At 31.9% G+C, this 21,162-nt stretch overlaps 1 protein-coding gene across 1 annotated transcript; it reads right to left on the bottom strand.

Moving 5' to 3' along the window:
• Positions 1-11,637: 11,637 nt before the first annotated feature.
• LOC25490666 (putative F-box protein PP2-B12) lies at positions 11,638-12,888 on the bottom strand. The gene is made up of 3 exons (XM_013604288.3): positions 12,538-12,888; positions 12,324-12,442; positions 11,638-12,088 (listed from the first exon to the last, which is right to left on the bottom strand). Exons 1-3 carry the CDS (start codon positions 12,808-12,810, stop codon positions 11,668-11,670), a joined length of 813 nt encoding a protein of 270 aa, XP_013459742.1. The 5' UTR covers positions 12,811-12,888; the 3' UTR covers positions 11,638-11,667.
• Between the last annotated feature and the right edge of the window lie 8,274 nt (positions 12,889-21,162).

Genomic DNA, 21,162 nt, shown 5'->3' with positions numbered 1-21,162 from the left:
TTTTATGTTTTACACTTCAAAAATACTCGTTTTGTAAAAAAAAAATAAAAAAATCCCCGCAGAGGACACAGCCACTTAATTTTAGGATTTACCATACCCATCAATCCCCTGCTTTTGCCCACTGCTCTAGTTTTCATCAATTATTCCATCAACATTTTCCCCTATAGACAACCTTGGTAATACTTTCATTTTGATATCGAAACTGCGATATTTTTGCATTTCCATAACTTCCTTTTATTTATTGAATTGATCTTGAGCCTGCTCCTTGACTCGATCAAGCACAACCTCATTGGTAATGGTAGCACATCTCGAGCAGCCCTCCATAAAAAATTACCCTGTATATAAATTACTAGATGTATTAATAATTATTATTTTACAAAAAATAGCTTAATTATTTAATTAATTTTTTGGCATCAATATTAAAAATCAATTTTGCAACATTATTATACAAAATTATAATTTGACCAAACTTTTTTTTACCTTCCGTCCGAACTCTAAATTATTAGAGTCTTTTTCCCCTGAAAACTTGATGGTCAGAAGAAAAAAAAAAGTATACAAAATTATTATTGAACTTAATACAACATAATTACTTATTCCATGTGAATTCATTTAGAAAATTTCTCTTCCCACATCAAAAACTGCTCTCTCACACCTGGAAAATATGATTTTACCCTCAACGATTGCTAACTGTTGTTTGATTAAAACAACAGTAGTTAACTACCGTTTTCCCTACGCAGCGACAGTTAACAATAATAATCTGGTGAATAATTCATATTGATTTCCCCCTAAATAAAATGCACATTAATTTCATATTTTGTGAACAACAGAAGAATGTAATAATTAGCTTTTATGGCAAGTAAGTTTGATTTGATGGTAGCAAGCAACCAAGAAGAAGTGCAGAGATGAAACAAACAAACAAACCTATTCTTGTGACCCATTTCATAGTAAGCAGCAGCTCAGCTTTGGTTGCTATCCACTCTCCAAAGTCGAAACTTCGTCAACTTTGTTGTGGATTCGAGCCTTATATATTTTTACAACACGGTATTTTATACAATTGTTGCTCTTTATCTATTTTTTTTTCTCTTTCTAGGTTTAACATGTTCAATGTATTTTATAAATTTTCAAACATTGAATTAATTCAATGTATTTTATACATTTTTGAATACTGTTTTAATTCAATGTATTTTATACATTTTCTAATATTGTATTAATTCAATGTATTTTATACATTTTCAAATACTGTATTAATTCAATGTATTTTATATATTTTTGAATAATATTAATATTAATTCAATGTATTCAAAAACCTATGTTTGAATGAAGGACTTCTAGAAAGGAGGACTTAATTTATTTTTTTAAATTACTAACACTATAAAATAGTTATAAAAAAAAATCAATTATATGATCATTTATCATGTTCTCTTTAAATTTTTAAGAATATAAACATATTCCTCCTTTTAAGAATACGTTTATATTCTTAAAAATTCAAACGCCTAGTTTGAATGAAGGACTTCTAGAAATGAGGACTACATTTATATTCTTAAAAATTTAAAGAGAACATGATAAATGATCATATAATTGATTTTTTTTTTTAACTATTTTATAGTGTTAGTAATTTAAAAAAATAAATTAAGTCTTCCTTTCTAGAAGTCCTTCATTCAAACATAGGTTTTTGAATACATTGAATTAAAATTAATATTATTCAAAAATGTATAAAATACATTGAATTAATACAGTATTTGAAAATGTATAAAATACATTGAATTAATACAATATTCGAAAATGTATAAAATACAATGAATTAAAACAGTTTTCAAAAATGTATAAAATACATTGAATTAATACAATGTTTGAAAATTTATAAAATACATTGAACATGTTGAACATAGAAAGAGAGAGAAAAAAATATATAAAGAGCAAGAATTGTATAAAATACTGTGTTGTAAAAATATATAAGCCTCGGTTCCACAACAAAGTTGACGGAATTTCAACTTTGGAGAGTGCATAGCAACCAAAGCTGAGCTGCTGCTTACTGAGAAATGGGTCACAAGAACATGTTTGTTTGTTTGTTTCATCTCTGCACTTCTTCTTGGTTGCTTGCTACCATCAAATCAAACTTACTTGCCATCAAAGCTAATTATTACATTCTTATGTTGTTCACATAATATGAAATTAATGTGCATTTTTTTAGTGGGAAATCAATATGAATTATTCACCAGATTATTATTATATACATTGATGTAACTTGTAATCTCTAATGTAATTTTTTTTTTCCTTCTATAAAAAGGGAGTCATATATTTAATTTACATGTACTAAAAATAAGTGTATGATGTTAATGTACTTTTATCTCACACTGAATCTATTTGATGCAATAAAACTACCTTATTACGAGGTTTTCATTGTTAGGAAATCAATTGTAAAATGAGAATTGTTTATGATGTTCACTCTCATATTAACAAAAATCATTTTCCTATCTAGCATAAACATAAACATCTCAATAAATAATATCCTGATCTACTTTGATTTTATCGTCCAAATATTTTATTTGTTTGTTTTTATTACTTTCTTATGTTATTTTAAGATAATTTATTTCGTTAAATTCATATATATATATATATAGGCCAGAAGTGAGGACATGTATCAAGAGGAAACAACGACATCCTAACTAGGTTGGCACCCCGCAAAATCTCCATTCTATGTCGCCAAACTCAAATGATTTTATTAAAAAAAAAAGGGAAAATAAATACAAGAGGGGGACTAGAGAAAAACCCTCAAAAGCTAAACAAAAGAAGATAAAGAAAGGAGCCACATGTTAGGGTAATCTGTAGTTAGGCAAGCCACATCTATCACGAAAGAAATCAAAGTGAAGGGCCACTGACAAAGTATCCAACCAGACTGATCCCTGAACGCTATGACCCATATTGGCCAACTTATCAGCAGAGCAGTTACCTTCACGATAGATATGAGAAGAAATCTTCGGAACATCAAGATTAATGGCATTATGCCATCTGTTTCAAAAACAACATGTACTAAATAAGTGTTTTTAAATATCATTAGAGCACTTGTTGAGTCGCTCTCTAACCAAACATTGATCCAACCACTATGGGCTGCAAACTCAATGGAAAAGATGAAACCATACATCTCGGAAAGAAAGACAGATGAGTTTCTAAGGTTGAAGGTGAAGGCCCCAAGATAGGCCCCTAAGTGATTTCAGAAAATCCCGCCACAGGAAGCGTGACCTCCAATGAGCGAACCATCAGCATTAACCTTCAGCCAAGGAGAAGAAGGAGCCTTCCACATCACCAAAACGATTTCCTTGACCTTCCGGTTATGTGGGGAAACCGGGAAAGAGTCAAGGAATCTTGAATCCCAAAGCAAGCATTTGCTAGTTGAAGCATTACCACTCATATATATATATATATATATATATATATATATATATATATATATATATATAACCACTTATCTTATTCTAACACTTTTTTACATGTTTTATTCATGCTCTAATATATTTTATTATTTCTTCCACAAAAAGTTATTATTTTTTTATCTCGCCTTCATTTTTCCTAACACTCTTCGACCATTTTTTATCAGGGTTTTTTTTTCCTACTTTCTAATATTTATCTTTGACTATTTCCATCTCAGTATAATTGTTTTTTATGTTTATGTTATTTTTTCATTTCATTATTCTTTATTTTTTGTATGAGTATTTCTTTTTCCTATTGAGAATATAGAGTGAAAGGTACTCATTTATTTTCTTAGTATGTTTTGATTTTATTTACTATGCTATGTGGCATATAAAGAATAAAAAAAGATGGTGTTGAACATTTTCATTTGTCAAGCAATAATAGAAAAAACTAAATTTATCAATGTTTGTTTTATTTGTTCGTTTTAGAAGTTTTTTGTTTGTGAAAATTCTTCTTAGAAGTTTATTTTCTTATATATTAACAAAATCCGATTGCAGCTATTTTAAATGTTAAATAAATATTTATCAATTTTGAATAAATTATCATAAAGTTTGTATTATTCTTTTGAGAGCTATGTTATACATAGCGAAAGAAAGCCTCACGAAAATATCACGAACGCTCGGTACAATTTTTTTATTAACAGTTTGTGCCTTTGCCTTGTTACTTCCCAATAAATCTCGCATAGCTCATGCATTAACATTGTTACTTCAGGAAAACCCATAAGCATCTCTCTCACTCTAGTTTAGTAAAAAAAGTACTTGTAAAAAAAGTACTTTCTCACTCCAAGGGTGTATTGGATTAGGATTTTAAAGGACAATTTTTGTTTAAAAAAGTCTTGAAGATTTTAAAAGACTTTGCAAGATTTTGATGACTTTGATGATTTTAAAAGACTATTAAGGATTTCAATGGATTTAATTCATAAGATTTTAAATGATTTGAAATGATTTTATGAATTTCAACAGATTTTATAAATTTTAAGAAATAATTGAAAAAAATATCATAACACACTCTCTTTCACAAAATCTCAACAAAGACTCTTTTATTTATTTTATTTTATTTTTTATGGGAGAGTTAGAGCTACAAAATCTCAATAAAGACTCTTTAATTTATTTTATTTTATTTTTTACGGGAGAGCTAGAGCTAGAGAGAGAGAGAGTGAAGGAATCAGAGAGAGAGAGAGGTTTTTTACGGGAGAGCTAGAGAGAGAGAGAAGGAAGGGGAGAGAGAGAGAGAGAGAGAGAGAGAGAGAGAGAGAGAGAGTAAGAGAGAAGGGAGGAGAGAGAGATAGTAAAATTTTAAAAGAAAAAAACAATCTTAAGAAATCTCATGTTTTCATGAAAGACTTTTTCATGCTAAAATTTCACTAGAAAATCCCACAAAATCCATCAAAATCTTATTTATTAAACAATCCTTCGAAATTTGAATGATTTTGAATACCACTAGACTTTTTTTAAGTGATTAAGAGTCTTGATTGAATACCACAAGACTTTTTTTAAATGACAAAGAATCTTGATTGAATAACACAAGACTTTTTTTAAATTGGAAAGAGTCTTGATTGAATACCACAAGACTTTTTCATGATAAAAAAGTCTTTTAAAATCCCTTAGAATCATGATCCAATAAACCCCCTAAAAGACTTACTTTTATGCATATGACAATTACTCTTACCTACTCAGGTCAAAAGAAGATGTAAACATCTCAAATTAATAACCATTAACAATATTGTAAACTTCTAATAAAAAGTGAAAAATCAGATAAATATTTTGATTTGGCAAGAGCATACAAATCCTTCATCTCTTAGGTAAATTCTGCAATTCTGAAGTAATGGAGAATTACAGAACCCAGATGAGAAAAGCATGAACTTTTTAGTGAAATATATATTTGATGAAAATATAGTGGAAAGAAAAAGTGTAAGGTTGAAGAAGATGAAAATTGAAAAAAGAAAAAGGTGGAACGGAGGGTGATGTGCGTTGTGTTTGAGAGAGAAATAGAGACAAGCGTGTGACAGGATTCCTAAAACAGAAATCATGGGTGACATGTGTACAAGTAGCCAACCACCATTTGACAGCTCATATCGTGAAAATGTGGGGAAAGGATTTCTCGCTACATCTAGCATTTTCCTTCTTTGGACTCTATTAATAGCCCTTTCTCTCTCTCTCTCTATATTATATATATATATATATAGGGTTAATACATCATTTTGTCTTTTAACTTATTTTTGGTTTTTTTCCGTAAAAAAAAAATAACTTATTTTTGGTTTTCAATTTGGTCCCCTAATTATAAAATGTCTCAATTTGATCCCATAAATATTCTGCCGTTTACCATTTTGGTCCTGTCCGTTTATTTTTTAATGTCTAATATTTTTTATATTGTTTTGACCATTTGATTGCAAGTCCATTATATACCGCATTGAACCACCAACACCTAATTTTTTTTCCCTTTCTTCTTCTCCTTCCCTCTTCTTCCTCTTCATCTTTATCATCTTAAATTTTATATTCATATAAACTCATAAACAATTGAACAATACAAACAACACAAGCCCACAAAAATCCAAATTTGATTAAATCATTCACTTGTGGCTAAAATCTCAAATTAATTGGATCCAATTATTCATTTCTTCCTCCATTACAATAACCTTGAATCCCTAATGAGTCCATCTTTGCTCCATTTACGCCTGCTCCATTTACCCCTGTTCAGTGCATATATGAGTGACACGTGACAGAAATAAATTCAAGGGTTGTGATTAAATGGTTAAAGGTGCATCTCATTTTCAGTCATCTACTTCTGCATCCTCCCCAACTAAGGTTTCTGCAGCTGATTCATTGATTAAATGGGAGTTTCTACATTGATATGGTCTTTTGTGACTGCCATGGACATTGATTATAATCATAAGATATATTACTATGAAAAAGACAAGTAAGACCAAGAGCCTTCTCTCCTTTCGCTGCCGCTCCAACAAACTTTCCTCACCGCCTCCCCGCTCTCCGCCGTTGACGCTCGAAATCACCAGTTCACCATCTGAGAATCGCCTAAAACCTGTGGTGCTAGATTATGGATGCGGTTTGACCGGTTCGGTAAGTCTGAACTCGTCGAGTGGGAGAAAAACACCATCATCTTCCATGCCGCCATTCCCGCTAGAGACCTCAAAATTCTCGGTCATGTCTTCTCTCATTCCTCCAATATCCTCGATAATTCAATTTTAGGGTTTACAATTTCAATCTAGTTTGTGAATTAGGATTTCATGTTTATTAATTAATTCTTTATTATTGTGTTAATAACGAGAAATAAAGCCATGGTAGTGAATTTGGAGTTTATAAAAGCAACTGTTACATTGAAAGAGATTTTGTTACTTGATCCTTTGTGTCAAGAGGTAGTTTCCGTGGAAACAACAACATGTTCGGAGAAAACATAATACTGAATTTCAGATCTGTTGTTGATGGAGGTGGAGGTGAAAGTAGCAGAGCTGAGGATGGCGATAGAGGTCACAAAGAGAAGATGGAACATGTGTATTGTTGTATCAAAGAATGTCTATTTTAAACCATTTAATCCCAGGCCTGGAATTTATTTTTGCCACGTGTCACTCATCTATGCACTGAACAGGGGTAAATGGAGCAAGTGTAAATGGAGTAAAGATGAACTCATCCCTAATTATCAAATTTAAAACTCGTATCCTTTTCTTCCTCAATTACAACCATCAACAACATACTATTAATACAAATAAATCACCATAAAATTAGCATTACATGGAAAACAAAATCCAAAAGGCAGAACTCTTAAATAAAAAAAATAATAAAAAAAAAGGATTGAAATTGTGGAAACGTAGATACTTAACTTCCTTCTCTTCTCCCACTTTCAATTCCAAAGATATGAAACACAACAACACTCAGATCTATGTTGAACAAACGAAGCTGGTTATGGATAGGATCTTCCTTTGGAGTATGAATCCAATTCGAATTTGATTGTGTTGATGTGAATGATCTTTGTATAAGGGTTGGAGAGGGTCAAAGAGAAAAGGGTTGAAGAGAAAGAAAAATATTAAAAATGGTCTTTTTTTCCTTCGGAGAATGTTGAAATAATTTCTTTTTAACGGAAGTGTTACTTAATTATTATTACTTTTTTTATTATAATAATAATAATTATTACTATTATTATTTTATTGCTGTTGTTATTGTTGTTTTTTTACTATGCTATTATCATGGATGATAATAAATATCACGGGTATAAACAGTAGTTAACTATCTCTATTTGATAAAAATGATATTTATGTCGTTTTCAGATTGGTATTAATATCCTCTAGATGAGTATTAATGGATAATATTAAGGTATTTCAGATATTTACAAATATCAACGTGTAAAATATATTTTATACAATAAAATGCATTATTATAAAAATAATTGAAATTATGTAAAATTTATTTCTGAAATTTATTATTAATAATAGCGACACTAATAATAATTTTGCAAGTGTTCAATATGAGATTTGGACAACATCTCTTGAAGTTGAAAAGTCAACCTTTTATCAATGAGCTGACAACTTTTAAATTTATCTCATCTATTTTGATAAGACAAAAATATTATACAACCAACTTTCAACAAATTACTAACCTCCATAAAAAAAACATCTTACTAATCAAACAAAAATCATTAATTAGGAAATCCAGATATATTTTACTTCATAACGAGAAGAGTTTTATTTAAGTAATACGAAAATTGTATAATTTTACTAATATAATAACGAGTATGGATTTCTACAAGTCCAGACACTTAGAAAATGTTTATTTTATTCTATATCTGTTAATAATTTTGCTAAATCCAGTTAATTTCATCTGTATGTGTTAATAATTACGAGTACTTAAAATATGGTTTTTTTTTTCTATTCGTGTGCATCCATTAAGATATTTTTCCCGCACCGATCCGTGGTGAATTTTATTTGAGAATACCCTGCATACAAAATTTTGATCATCCTAAATTATATGGCTAACCCGAGCAACGCCTGAAGGTGAGAAAAACACAAGAAGAGGGGTTGAATTGTGTTAGCTTTTACTTCGTTTTCTCCTACTGAAGTCACTAATCAAAAGCAGATAGAGTTCCACTTCTGAAGTGATGTTCAGATTCTAAATCATCGGTTAAAACAGAGAGAGAGAGAGAGATAGAGAGAGAGAGAGAGAGAGAGAGAGAGAGAGAGAAGAAAGACACAAAACAATTATACAGGTTTCTTCCACAAATCAAAAGTAGTCCTGTCCCCCTTGCACTTCCAATGAAAGTTCACTAAAATATAATATCTGATTACAATTGCTCACTGCTAAAACTAGCAAGAGACTTCAAACTACTCAAGCACAACAACAAGAGATTTCCTATTCAAACAGAATTACAAAGAAATTGTTTAAGGTTGAACACTTGATATACAATCAGTGGTGTTCACAATACAAATCAAATACAGACTCTTAAGACTCTAGAATTTCTAAGATATGAACTTTGATAAGAAATTCTAAGTGAACTTTTGATGCAGAACAATTTTGACAGAGTTTTGGCGCTTTCAAATTGTTATGTGAGTCTTGCCATTCTCTAAGTCTTCACTCCTTTATATAGAGGTGTGAAAGAGACGTTGTTGAATTGCCAGCACATCAAAAAAGAGTCGTTTGAAGCTTTTATCAATCACCAATGATCTTTTGCCTGATTTTGTTATTGTCCTATGAAGGATCAATTTCGAATCCATTCCAAGTCTGAAGGAACACTGTTGCAGGCGTAGCTGTTATTCTTGACTTGTTGCAGAGACAAAACAATGTAGTGGAGTAAGTGGTTGTACACTTCGTACAATTGTCCTATTTCAGCGCTCTTCAAAGAACAAACATCCAATGCCTTCAAATCCTTTTGAATTAGCTGTTGCTTCACTCTTCTGGTCTTCTGCAATGCTAGGCGTGATTAAATCGTTTGAACAACCTTTGAAGCTTTAAGTCTCTCATCTTCTAATGATCTTCAGCTCCTGATGAAAAACTGCTTCTAGTGATGTTGCTTCTGATGAGGTGCTTCTGATGACGTCATCACTTCAGGAGCATTTGAACTTCAGAACCACTTTTCTTCAGATGCTTCAAGCTTCATTCTTGTTGATTCCAGTGCTCTCATTTGTTCTTCCAGAACCTATACTTCAAAGAGACACTAAATTTTTGTTTATGGTCCTGCACACTTGAACAAATATTAGCATATCCAATTGACAATTTTTAATACTTTGTTATCATCAAAACTCTAAAGGGTAATATTAAACACATTTTGTTCCAACAACGTCAAGTAAAAAAACTAGTAATGCTAAAAGTGAAGTAGACATTAATTTTATTATTTTTGGTCAGGAAGTAGACATTAATTAATTAAACCAAAAAATATTTAAAAAATAAAATGAAGAATTTAATTCCCTAAAGAAAAGTGAAATATTTAATGGATTTGATTGAAAGGACGGTTGAAAATATTATATGTAGTTAGTTAAGATATTTCTGTTACATAAAATTGTAATATCCGCTAAATTCTCAACTGCGGTATCGATGAACATGACAGAAAAAATAGTTATGAAGGGTTAATGATATAACGGAGAATATTGTTAACTCTCGAAAAACTTAGAGCAAGTGGAGAACTATAAAGTTGTGATTTAAGGAAGGGCAAAGAGTCTTTGTCCATGGAAGCTATATAAGTCAAGATCTCCACTTTCTCTTCATTTACTTTCATTCCACCAAGACACATGAAACTCCTACTCTCTCCACCCAAACTCCCTTCTCACTCCCCTCTTTACCCTAATCCATCCTTCTCCACCAAAATAGGTTGAAATTCAACACACAATCACTTAAGCTTAGACCTTCCATCATTTAATCTCATTCAACAAGCCTAATTCCTCATGACTCTTGCTTAGCCGAGCCACCTCCTCCCTTTTGTCATCTTTGGAGATTTTTGCAATCAAGCTTAGATGTGACCTTGCATGCATTATTGGGTGTTCAATTGAGCTTTGGATTGTTTTAGGACTAAGTTTCTAGCAAGGTGGGGGTTTAAGCTTGTGATTTTGAGTTTTGCTTGGAAATGTATAAGGTAATAAAAATAAGCTGTTTTAAGAATGTTAATTTATAGCTTAACATTGTTTCTGTCAATTGTTTTGCAACTGGACAACAAATCATCCACCACCTTAGCTAAGAATCCAGTTCTACATGGAAAGTAAACATATAAAAGCTGGATTTCATTTCTCAAGGGAGTAGGTGAATCATGGGAAGCTAGAGGTGAAGCACTTCCCAAGTGAATATTCTCAACTTGCTGACAGTCTGACTATGAGATTGAGGTTGATAGGTTCTGGTCTCTTGGAAAGAAATTAGGAATAATGCAATTGGATTGATTTGAATGTTTGTCGTTCCATAGTTGGATTATAGGGAGCATGTTATGGAGAAATCCAACTATGTTTGTTATGTTTGTTAGTTAGTTGGTTGGTTGGTTAGTGACTTGCAGATCAAGTAACTTCACCTAGCCTCTAAGTACTTAATTTTTGTATTCAATTGATATGTAACTCATATCACATATCAATATCTTGTATCATAACCATTATTCAATACAATTTCTCAACATCGAACAAAACCTTTTAAACTCTCTTTTCTCTCTGATCATTGAGTGTAAGCATTAAGTTTGCACCAACACTTTAAGGCACTTTGTATTAAAAAAAAAAAAAAAAAAAACTATACATTTCTTCAATAACATATCTTTTCCCATATTAAACATTATACTTCCTTTTAAATTGATTACTGTCATTGAGATTTGAGACGATCATGTTTGCCCTAACTTCCTACTTATAACTAATATATCAACTCACCTAAAGAAATTTGAAAATATACAACAATATGTAAAATCCATTAAAATATATTTATATGATTACATTGTTAGAGCAAAATATGACATATCTCTTGAAACTTATTAAACATTAGCAGAACAACCCAAACTATATTGATTGTTGTCAATATGTTTTTCAAACTTTATAATCTAAATCAGTATAATTTCTCATAAGTAACATCACATTTTAGAACATATTCAATCACTAAATATTGTATTACGATATAAGGTAAAACACAATTATCCCAAAATTATGATAATAATATAAAAATAATTATTATAATTACAAGTAATACAACTTATGTGGACTTCAAATACAACAGGACCGTACAATTAAATGAATATTGCTTAATTGCCATACTTAGGCCTAACTTCGATTCCTTCAATAAACAAATTTCCCCTCACCCACGTACCACTCCTCTGGATAACACTCATGTGGATTTCTTCATCTTTGAGGCTTGAATTAAAGAATTCTCCCATCTCAATCTCCAACCATCCATCACATCTAACACTAGGACGTTGCAATCCTGCTTCGTTGTTGTGCGTCCTATGTTCCAAGTTTGGATCCAAACAAACAGATTTAATACTTCTGTTGCCACCACTGACACCGACAGAAAAGTTCACGGGTTCGTTCTTACTTCCACAGGCATCAATTATCTTGAAGACGAGATAAGCTGCATACTGAGTATTTGGGGACAAGGAAAGAGTCTTAATAATACCACGAATTTCATGCGAGAACACAAGACTGAGCTTAGCAACTTCCGGGAACCTGTAAAAATTGTGCAAAACGTTGCAAAGATAAGAATTCAGGAATTTAGAAAGAAATAAAAGTTGAAAGTGATTCATGAGTATTTATATGGCATCGCTTAATGAGGGTAACAAGACCAATCAAAAGACATAGAAAATAAAATCACTTTAAATGGTGAATTTCTAGTCACGAGACTACGTACCCTTAAAAAAAAAAAACACACAGTTTAAAGAAAAACTGAAAATAAAGAACTAACCTAGAATCATGCATGGGAATCCACTCTTTCTCACCGTCCACGTTACGACAATCAATGGTGAGAGATCTAGCAGCAAGCAGGTAACACTTCTGTCCACTCTTTCTTTGCAATTGAAAGCTCTGCATTTCAACATATACAAAAATAAAATAACAAATATCGAAAACAACTATAAAAAAAAAAACTGGTATAACAGAAAGATAAAAAAATAAAATACCTTTGTACCCTGATCGATGATGATAGGGCGATCAGATAGAGCCATGTAGAGATCTTTTTTGGTAAAAGTGTTTGCCAGTGAAGGAGATTGTAAGATGATAGAGTCGGAAGTAAGAAAACGGTCCCAGACGGTGTCGGAATCGGCTGCAGAACGGAAAGACTTTGAAAGGATAGAGAGCCTACAAGCATCAACCGGAGTCCTACAAGATAGTATCGTCGCGATGCACCCTTCAGGCAATTCTTCAAGCAACCTTATTCTTTTGTTTTTTATCATTCTTCTTTAATTTTAAGCGCCGAACAACAGCTTTCTTCAAGAGAACAAAAGCCACGAAAACAAGGATTCCTCAGAAGAACAAAATATGCACCCGTGGAGTATTTATAGTAGTTCTTTTAGGTTTTTTTTTAGAGGTTATTATAGATTAGGTTGTTATTAACTTAATCCTTAAGGAATTGAGGTAGATGACATGTGTGACTTCCACATTTATTCTCAATATTTTTATTATTTTTTTTATGTTTTAAAACTAATATTTTATTCCCTAAATTAAATAAAAATTAATATTTTATTTGACAAAAATATCTCAATAGATTTTTGATTTTATCCTCTAAATATCTTATTAATTTTTTTTTTATTAAATTCCTAATATTTTATGTAGAAAAAATATCTCAACAGACTACATATTGTATAATGACACTTACGTGTCCGTCTTTCCGCTCTTTTTATTGCGCTAACGTTTAAAAATTATGAACTGTGTTTGTTTTTTGGAAATTTTGATTTTGATTAAAACTAAAAATATAAATGTTTGTTGCTTTTAAGTTATAACAAACCAAAATTATTTATTTCAATGACACGAACAATATAACAAAAAATATAATCTAAATTCATTTTTGCAATCAAGCTTAGATGTGGCCTTGCATGCATTATTGGGTGTTCAATTGAGCTTTGGATTGGCTTTAGGATTAAGTTTCTAGCAAGAAAGTTTGAAGTTAGAAGCTTGGGTGTGTAAAAGTGGGGGTTTAAGCTTGTGATTTTGGGTTTTGCTTGGAAATGTATAAGGTAATAAAAATAAGCTGTTTTAAGAATGTTAATTTATAGCTTAACATTGTTTTTGTCGTTGGTGCTGGAATTGTTGTGAGAATTAAGCTATTTATGGTTGAGTTGTTATAGTTAAAAGAGATTATGCTTGTACCTTTGAAACATGAGTAAAAATTCATGACAGTACTGGTGTAATCGAGTTACTGCTGTTTCTGGGTACCTCAGACTTGTGTAATTATTGAAGTTTTAGATTCTCCATTCAATTCCCTACAGTTTGGACACAAATTTCGTATAATTCAGATTAGAAACGAGTTTGGAAAACATGTTTAAAGTTTGGTAATTTCTGCTGGATTCTGGTTACGGATTTTGGAACATGGCTCCACCGAAACGGCAAGAACTCTCTTACTGTGATTCGGATTCAAGCGGTTGTTGTGGCTACCGATAGCTAATTCAATTCCCGACGTTTTGACGTTAGTTTCACTAAGTTCGGGTTCAGAATTGAGGTCTGGAGACAACTTTGAAGTAAAGGACCTGATGTAGGATTTGAGCAGAATCGGGGTTCACATGCGACAACTCGCCGAAGTAAGCATGAAGTATCGTCTAGCGAGGAGGTGCAGAAATGGAGTCTGAGTTCAGACGGAACTATGTACAAAGCTGCGGAGAATGTTAGAGGTGAGTTCTATAGATAGTTTACCACCTTTGGGTTTGTGTAATTCTAGCGAGGTAACATGATCTTAGGCTAAATTGCTATGATTCGATTTTAGTGCCCAAATGCCAATCTTGTTGTTATATGTTAAAATTGCCATGTAAGGTGTTTTCTAATGTTTATACAAGTTGTTGGATGTGTATGATGCATTGCAGGATCAGATTGGATGATGTTTAGGTTAAAAATCCAAAATCTGCATCACAGACCCGAAGAAACTCGCTATTCGCGAAATATTTCACTAATAGCGAAATGTTCCAGAACTTGCCCAGATGAATTTCGCTAATGGCGAAACCCCTCTGCCCTTGCCAACTTTCTTTTGGCTTGTTGGCTCATCTTGGGGCCTGTAGTGCAGTCCAGGCTTTTCTTGTGATGTTTTTCGACTTTATAACCCCTAAACAACATCTAAGCAATGCACTTAACATCAAACGATTCTTGAACCGAAGATCATGGACAATGTTAACATGTACCTCAAGAATGGCATAAGAGAGTTGTGTATGTTTATTCGGGTAGCGATAAACTAAGAATGGAAAAAGCATAAAGCCTCGGCATAGACCGTCGAGAACCTAGAAAGTTAGCAGGAACCTTAAGCAAGTTAGGTAGTGAATTGATAGTTATAGTCTTTTCACTATGAGCAAGAATGACTAAGCAAGCAAGTACTAAGACAAGTATCATATATGGTCAAGACCATAAAGTAAGATGTAGGTGTCGTGTCTTTATGCTATCCACGCCAAGGGGGATACGAGAGGTTCTCACAAGGGGAACGGGATACGCTCCGCATGGTAGGCTCGCACGTCACTGAGGGAGTCTGATATACCTTAGCTAGGTTTTCGTCGGTCAAGTAAGGGATTAACTTCCGGGGTTACTCCACTCGGGATTAATCCTTACCCTGAAATGAACTCAGATAATTTTGTTTGCTCACCGCTAACATAATGAATGAACATGAAATGATATGCTTACGTTTACGATAAGATGCAAGTTATGTATAAGTTTAGGAATCAAGATAAGACCAAGAAGTTATACATAAGACGATTTTAGTATTCCCTGATCGTCCGGTTTAGGATCATGTCATGAATGACTTATGTTTAGGTTTGGATGCGTTTATCGTATCTTGACATAGCGGTTCTAGGTTCCGTTGACCTCCATGACATGAAGAGCAAGACAAGACCTTTGAACTAAGATGCAAAGAACCTACGACGGATCTAGTATACACAACCGTCTAGGCAAGCAAGCCCACATACGTATAATCAACCGGCAGGTTGTATTGTAGACACGTGGTGACCATAGGTTTTCCCTGATGTTACCTATAGCCTAGGGTTAGGTAGAACTCACTGAGACATTATGTCTCATCCCAATCCTTATTTGTTTCAGATTAGCAGGTTGATATGGCAAGGACTTAGCAAGCTTGTAGCCGGATGGATATCCAGCAAGTGTCCGTTCGTACCGCTGCAGGATGTTTGGATTTCAATGATGTATTTTCTATGTTTTGGAGTAGTAGTAGGGTGATGTTGATTGTACGAACGCACATTGCTGTATAAAATATTAATTTGAAGAATTTATGTTGTAAATTTTAATATATCCAGTACTAAAGATAATGCACATGCTAAACTTTCTAGATACGTTTAGTATGGGTGTTACAAAAATATTAGGAATTACCTCAAAAAATAAAATATTAGAAATTGAATAAAAAAAAATTAAATAAAATATTTAATGAATAAAATCAAAAGTTTATTGAGATATTTATGTCAAATCAAATATTTGTTTTAGAAAATAGAAAAAACAATAAAAATATTGAGAATAAACGTAGAAGTGACATGCAACATAAAAAACTTTACTTTGTATAAATTACAAATAAAAAAAAAATAAACTAAACAAAAATCAATACAATATAAAAATCTTGATTTTTTTTTTTTTTCACATGGTTCTTCTCCTCTCTCATGATTCCCTGTCTTCTCTTCTTCCCTATTCTCTCTGTCCTTCTCTTCTTTCTCTAATCCTTTATCTTCCTCATTCTCTTCTCTAACACAATCAACAAATAAATGTTTTCTCAAACCCATATATTCATCATTGTCCATAAGTTTCTACAAATCATCGAAATTCTAATCAAAGCTTAATTATATCTATGTGTAATGAATTGAACAATCTTTTTGATGGAAAATTTAAATAAAAAAAAAACACAAATGCTCAACTTCTCATCAGTTTCCCTATAAATCCTAATTTTGTGATTGGGATGAAAAAATAGAAAAAGAGTCACATAATAAATTGGAGTAAGGTGAAGTAACATAGTTCTTTGTTGTTGTTATCGGAATTCAAGATTCAAAAAAGAAGGGAAAAGGTTTGTCATCGGTATTGACTATGAATTTGTTGATGAAGGTGAAGAATTGAGGGTTAATATATGTTTAACCTATTGGATTAATTATTTAATTAATCAATTATAGATCATCGACAATAATCAATTATTATAATCTTTCTATGTTAGTGATCACTAATGAGAATCTCATTCAGTCTTGTTTATATATATATGGGATCAGTGGGAGTGTGTACACAATATTATATACTATGAGTTCAAATGAGAAATCTCACTCTTGTTCATACTCCCTCCGTTTCAAAATACATGTCCATTTTGGTGAAATTGCACTAACCAAGAAACCAAATAAATTTTGTTATTTTTGATGAAAATATATGTGTGTTTTCTATAATACCCTTAATCATTTATTATTTCATTTTACTTTTTTCTCTCTCTACAATAAACATGCAAGGGTATTATTGACAAGTCAATAATTAATGTTGCATTGAAACTTAAAAGTGACAAGTATTTTGAAACAAAATTATTCTCTAAAATGGACAAGTATTATGAAACGGAGGGAGTATATATGTAAGATCAAGATAAATGGGTACACAATACTATATACATACAATTTAAAATTCTTGTCATTGTCATATACTTTTGTGCACACTATAAAATATGGCATAGTTTAAGAGACTTTAAACTTTAGTCTCATTCTATTATATTGAGATATGTATTAAAATTCTTTTAATCTCAATAAGCATCATAATTGGATGCTTAAGTCAATTTTGTTGGAATATGCACAATAACCTCTTTGCATCCAAATAATATTGTGATTTCTCTTTTACCAACATTCCACATTTTATGAGGTAATAAATAATAAGTACAATGTATAATATCAATACTCCTATCGAGTATGATATTGTGTTCTTGAAGTACTTATAAACTGATATAATCATAAATGTTCGTTCATTATAGACATTCTAGTGGCCATATCAATCCATATATTATTTTCTTTTTCGGAGATTCTTGGATTTCCTATTTTCTTATGGATTTTCATAGTCACATGTTTTGCTAAAATTTGGATTAATTGAATATCAAAGAACATTTATTGATTTTGACTAAATGTAATTACTCTCTCTCTCTCTTTATAGGCTATCCATAAAAATAATTACTATTCTTATACCTATGTGGATATATGATTTTTATGGAATTGAAAACTCATTGGCAGAACCACTAACCACATACTTATATAAATGAGTATTGTAACTCATAATGATTTGATTAAGTCTATGATATTTTGGGTTATTAGAAAAGTAAGTCTTTGACCTGTATGATTTGTTTTCCCTATCGAATTCAATTTCTGCAGTATTAAAGTCACTTCTCTTTCGAACTAATGCTTTGACCATACATATAATTTTAAAATTTAAATTCTTTATGTCAGGTGAATTTTTTTATTCTTTTAGTAATTGAGTATTGTCATCCAAGTGGGAGATTGTTGGATTAATTATTTAATTAATCAATTATGGATTGACAATAATCAATTATTATAAGTTAATGTTATAATATAAATTATGGTATATTGTGTTAAGCACTAATTAGTTGATGAATATGTGTGATTGAGATATTCTTTCTAAATGGACCGTGATGGATTGGACCATTTAGCTAAGCCTAATGAGAGGTCCCTGCCCTCATCCGTTTAACTATTTAAACGTTATCCCATCAGACGGTTAAACTATTATGAATATTCTGGTGCTAAATGGAATGAGGGTAGTCATCTCTCTCATCCTTGTGACAGCTATCCTTGATGAATCTTAAATCTTAATATAAAATGTCTTAATATAAATCATTTATAATTACAAAGCATTTGACTATAGCATATTTAAAAAATAAAAAATAAAACATTTGACTATAGTTCCTTTTTTTTTTGTGAGCAAATTTGACTATAGTTCCTTGTTAATGGTATTTATTGGTTGCACTCTATTTCACTTAGTGTTGGTTCATACCCACTCTCTTTCCACAAATTTTCTTAAAAAAGAAGGAGAAGAAACGTTGTTATGCAGACTTCAGTAGTCGAAGTTCCTCTGTAAAAAAATTTGGAGTATAAGAAAAAGGAAAATGTTGTATTATTAAATGAATGTGTTGGAGAAACAATGGGAAAACAAATGGTGTACATGGGCGCAGTAAAAATTGATAGGGAAACTAAAATGATTGGGAGGAAATAGGCAATTACCCTCCTAAAATTGTAATTTCGTCAATTACCTTTCAGAAATTAACAAAACTTCAATTACCTCATGAAATTGCACAACGTTGATCAAATTATCCCTTCCGTTAAATTTTTTAGTGAACATGACGTTTTGCAAATACCCCATGAAGTTTTGCACTTATGTGCAAAATACCTCCCGAATTTAAAAATTTATATTATTTAATTTTTTTTATTGTGGCTGGATAAAAAAAACGTGGGGTGAAGCATGGTATCAAATGTTTATATCTTTTCATTTTTTTTCCTTACTCAATTTGTCCTAATCTATGCTTTGATCACATTTCATATTCCCAAGAAATCATCTTTTCTTGCAATTCTCCTTTATTTTTGTTGATCACGTTTGAATATTCTTGGTGATTATTTCGCAACCGCAATATAAAAGTTTTAGATGTATCCACAACGACATCACAACCATAATTATGGCAACATTTAACCGTATTTCTCGATAATATCGAGGTTTGCATCGTAATGGCAGTCACTACTGCAACCGCAATTTAAAATTTCACATTCCTTTTTCAACTTTTTTTTATATATGTAATTGGTTCAAATGTGTGAAATCATCTATCCCTAGAAAAAACTCCTTTGTACGTTCATTTTGTGGTAGTAAAACTTTTTTAACTCTATTTTATATCAGCAATGATAACTGAACACATAAATTTGGACACAATACAGACACTATGGGCAGTTTAGACATTTCAGATATAAAAGCAGGGGCATTTTTGTAAAAACAACACACTCCATCTTCTTCCTCTCTTCTCTGCGTCCTTCCCTCTATATTCTTCCACCATCTTTTGCTTCATCACCACGACCACCCTCTCTCACCACCGCCGTCCTCATTAGTGATCACCACCACCGCGTTGTCCCTTCCATTTGTTCGGATCTAGAACTCGCGGCGTTGACGGCGTTGACGACCTCCTCTTCTCACTCCGCCGCCGGAGATCTGTTCACCACCATCATCCTCATCAATAACGAACCTCGTCGTCCCTTTGATCCGTCCAATTCTGGAGACGTCGCGCCGCCGACGATCTCCTCACTTCTCCCTTATCCGACGACGATCTTCTCTGTCTCGGGTCTGACTCTAATCTTACGGTGTGGTTCCGTGAGTGGTCACCGGAGAGAGATTTATGGTGAGATAGAGTTGTAGAGGAGAGAAGAGTAACGGAGAAGAGGGAGGGAAGAGAGAATTGAACACTGAGTTGCAGAAGTGGAGAAAGGAAGAGGGAAAGGAAAAAAATAAAAAAGTGCAAAAATAAGTATAGTTATACGGTGTTGATTTTGTGTTTAATTTTTTGTGTCACTTTATCATTTATGATTTTATATAGTAAGACTAGAATTACAATTTTCATGTATTTTGAAGAAGTGTATTCTAAGTTAATATTCAATGTATTATACATATTTATTTTAGTTTACTATTGTTTAAGTTAGTTCATAACTTCTTACTTAGATCTAATCACAAGTGTCCTACATGTATTATTTATAATAGTGTATTCTTCCATAAAAATACAACATGGTTAAGAAAGAATAAGGTGAATAAGGTTAATTGTTTGTCTTTAAGAAAAAAATAATATAAATTTTTAAGTTGGGGGGGCATTTTGAACATAAGTGCAAAACTTCAAGGGGTATTTGCAAAATGTCATGTTCACTAACAAAAAAAAATTGACGGAAGGAGTAAATTGATTAACGTTGTGCAATTTCAAGGGGTTAATTGAAGTTTTGTTAATTTCAGGGAGGTAATTGACGAAACTTACATCACGGGGTAATTGACGAAACTTACATCAGGAGATAATTGCCTATTTACTCGATGATTGGGTGTGTATTAAAAGATTAGAAGATTCTCAACATTGATTAAAGAGAGCTAATGACAATTATACGATTTAGTGAGAATTAAGAAGGGTAATTTGGGAGACATGGTAGTAATAAGTTTTCTTATGATATTAGTAGATATCCTATTATCCTTCAGCTGTCACAAGTGATACAAAAAAAAATTAAATTTATTTTAGTTACGAGAAGGGCCCAAAGCTCAAATCCTCATTAAACTCCACCGCCATATAGGCGTATGCTAAGAGAGTGTCCTTAGTTTGTTTGTTCAATGCTTGGTCACCGTGTGATTAAGATCAAACGATACTACATGAATTTTCATCGAATTCATAGAGTAAGTTATAGTTGGTCGCAAATACAAATTGAAAATACTTAGGCGGACACAATAGAGAAGAAAATTTTAAAGATATTCAAGGATAAGAGTAAAAAATGATTGTTTAGATTATTTATCTTTGTTCAAATATTTTTTATTTAGGGTTTTGATCAGGGGCGGAGCCAGGAATTATATAGAGCCTAAGCAGA

The sequence above is a fragment of the Medicago truncatula genome, chromosome 3 (genome assembly GCF_003473485.1).
Source record: "Medicago truncatula cultivar Jemalong A17 chromosome 3, MtrunA17r5.0-ANR, whole genome shotgun sequence".
Taxonomy (NCBI): Eukaryota; Viridiplantae; Streptophyta; class Magnoliopsida; order Fabales; family Fabaceae; genus Medicago; species Medicago truncatula.
Note: the sequence above shows the minus strand (reverse complement) of the source record. Positions and strands in the feature narration are given on the sequence as shown.

What these genes read in the sequence shown, in the direction of transcription:
- LOC25490666 (XM_013604288.3), bottom strand. Translation starts at nt 12,810, where the DNA reads ATGATAAAAAACAAAAGAATAAGGTTGCTTGAAGAATTGCCTGAAGGG. An exon ending in TCATCGATCAGGGTACAAAG is followed by an intron (nt 12,443 to 12,537) that starts GTATTTTATTTT and finishes GTTGAAATGCAG; the next exon opens with AGCTTTCAATTGCAAAGAAA. An exon ending in ATTCCCATGCATGATTCTAG is followed by an intron (nt 12,089 to 12,323) that starts GTTAGTTCTTTA and finishes CAATTTTTACAG; the next exon opens with GTTCCCGGAAGTTGCTAAGC.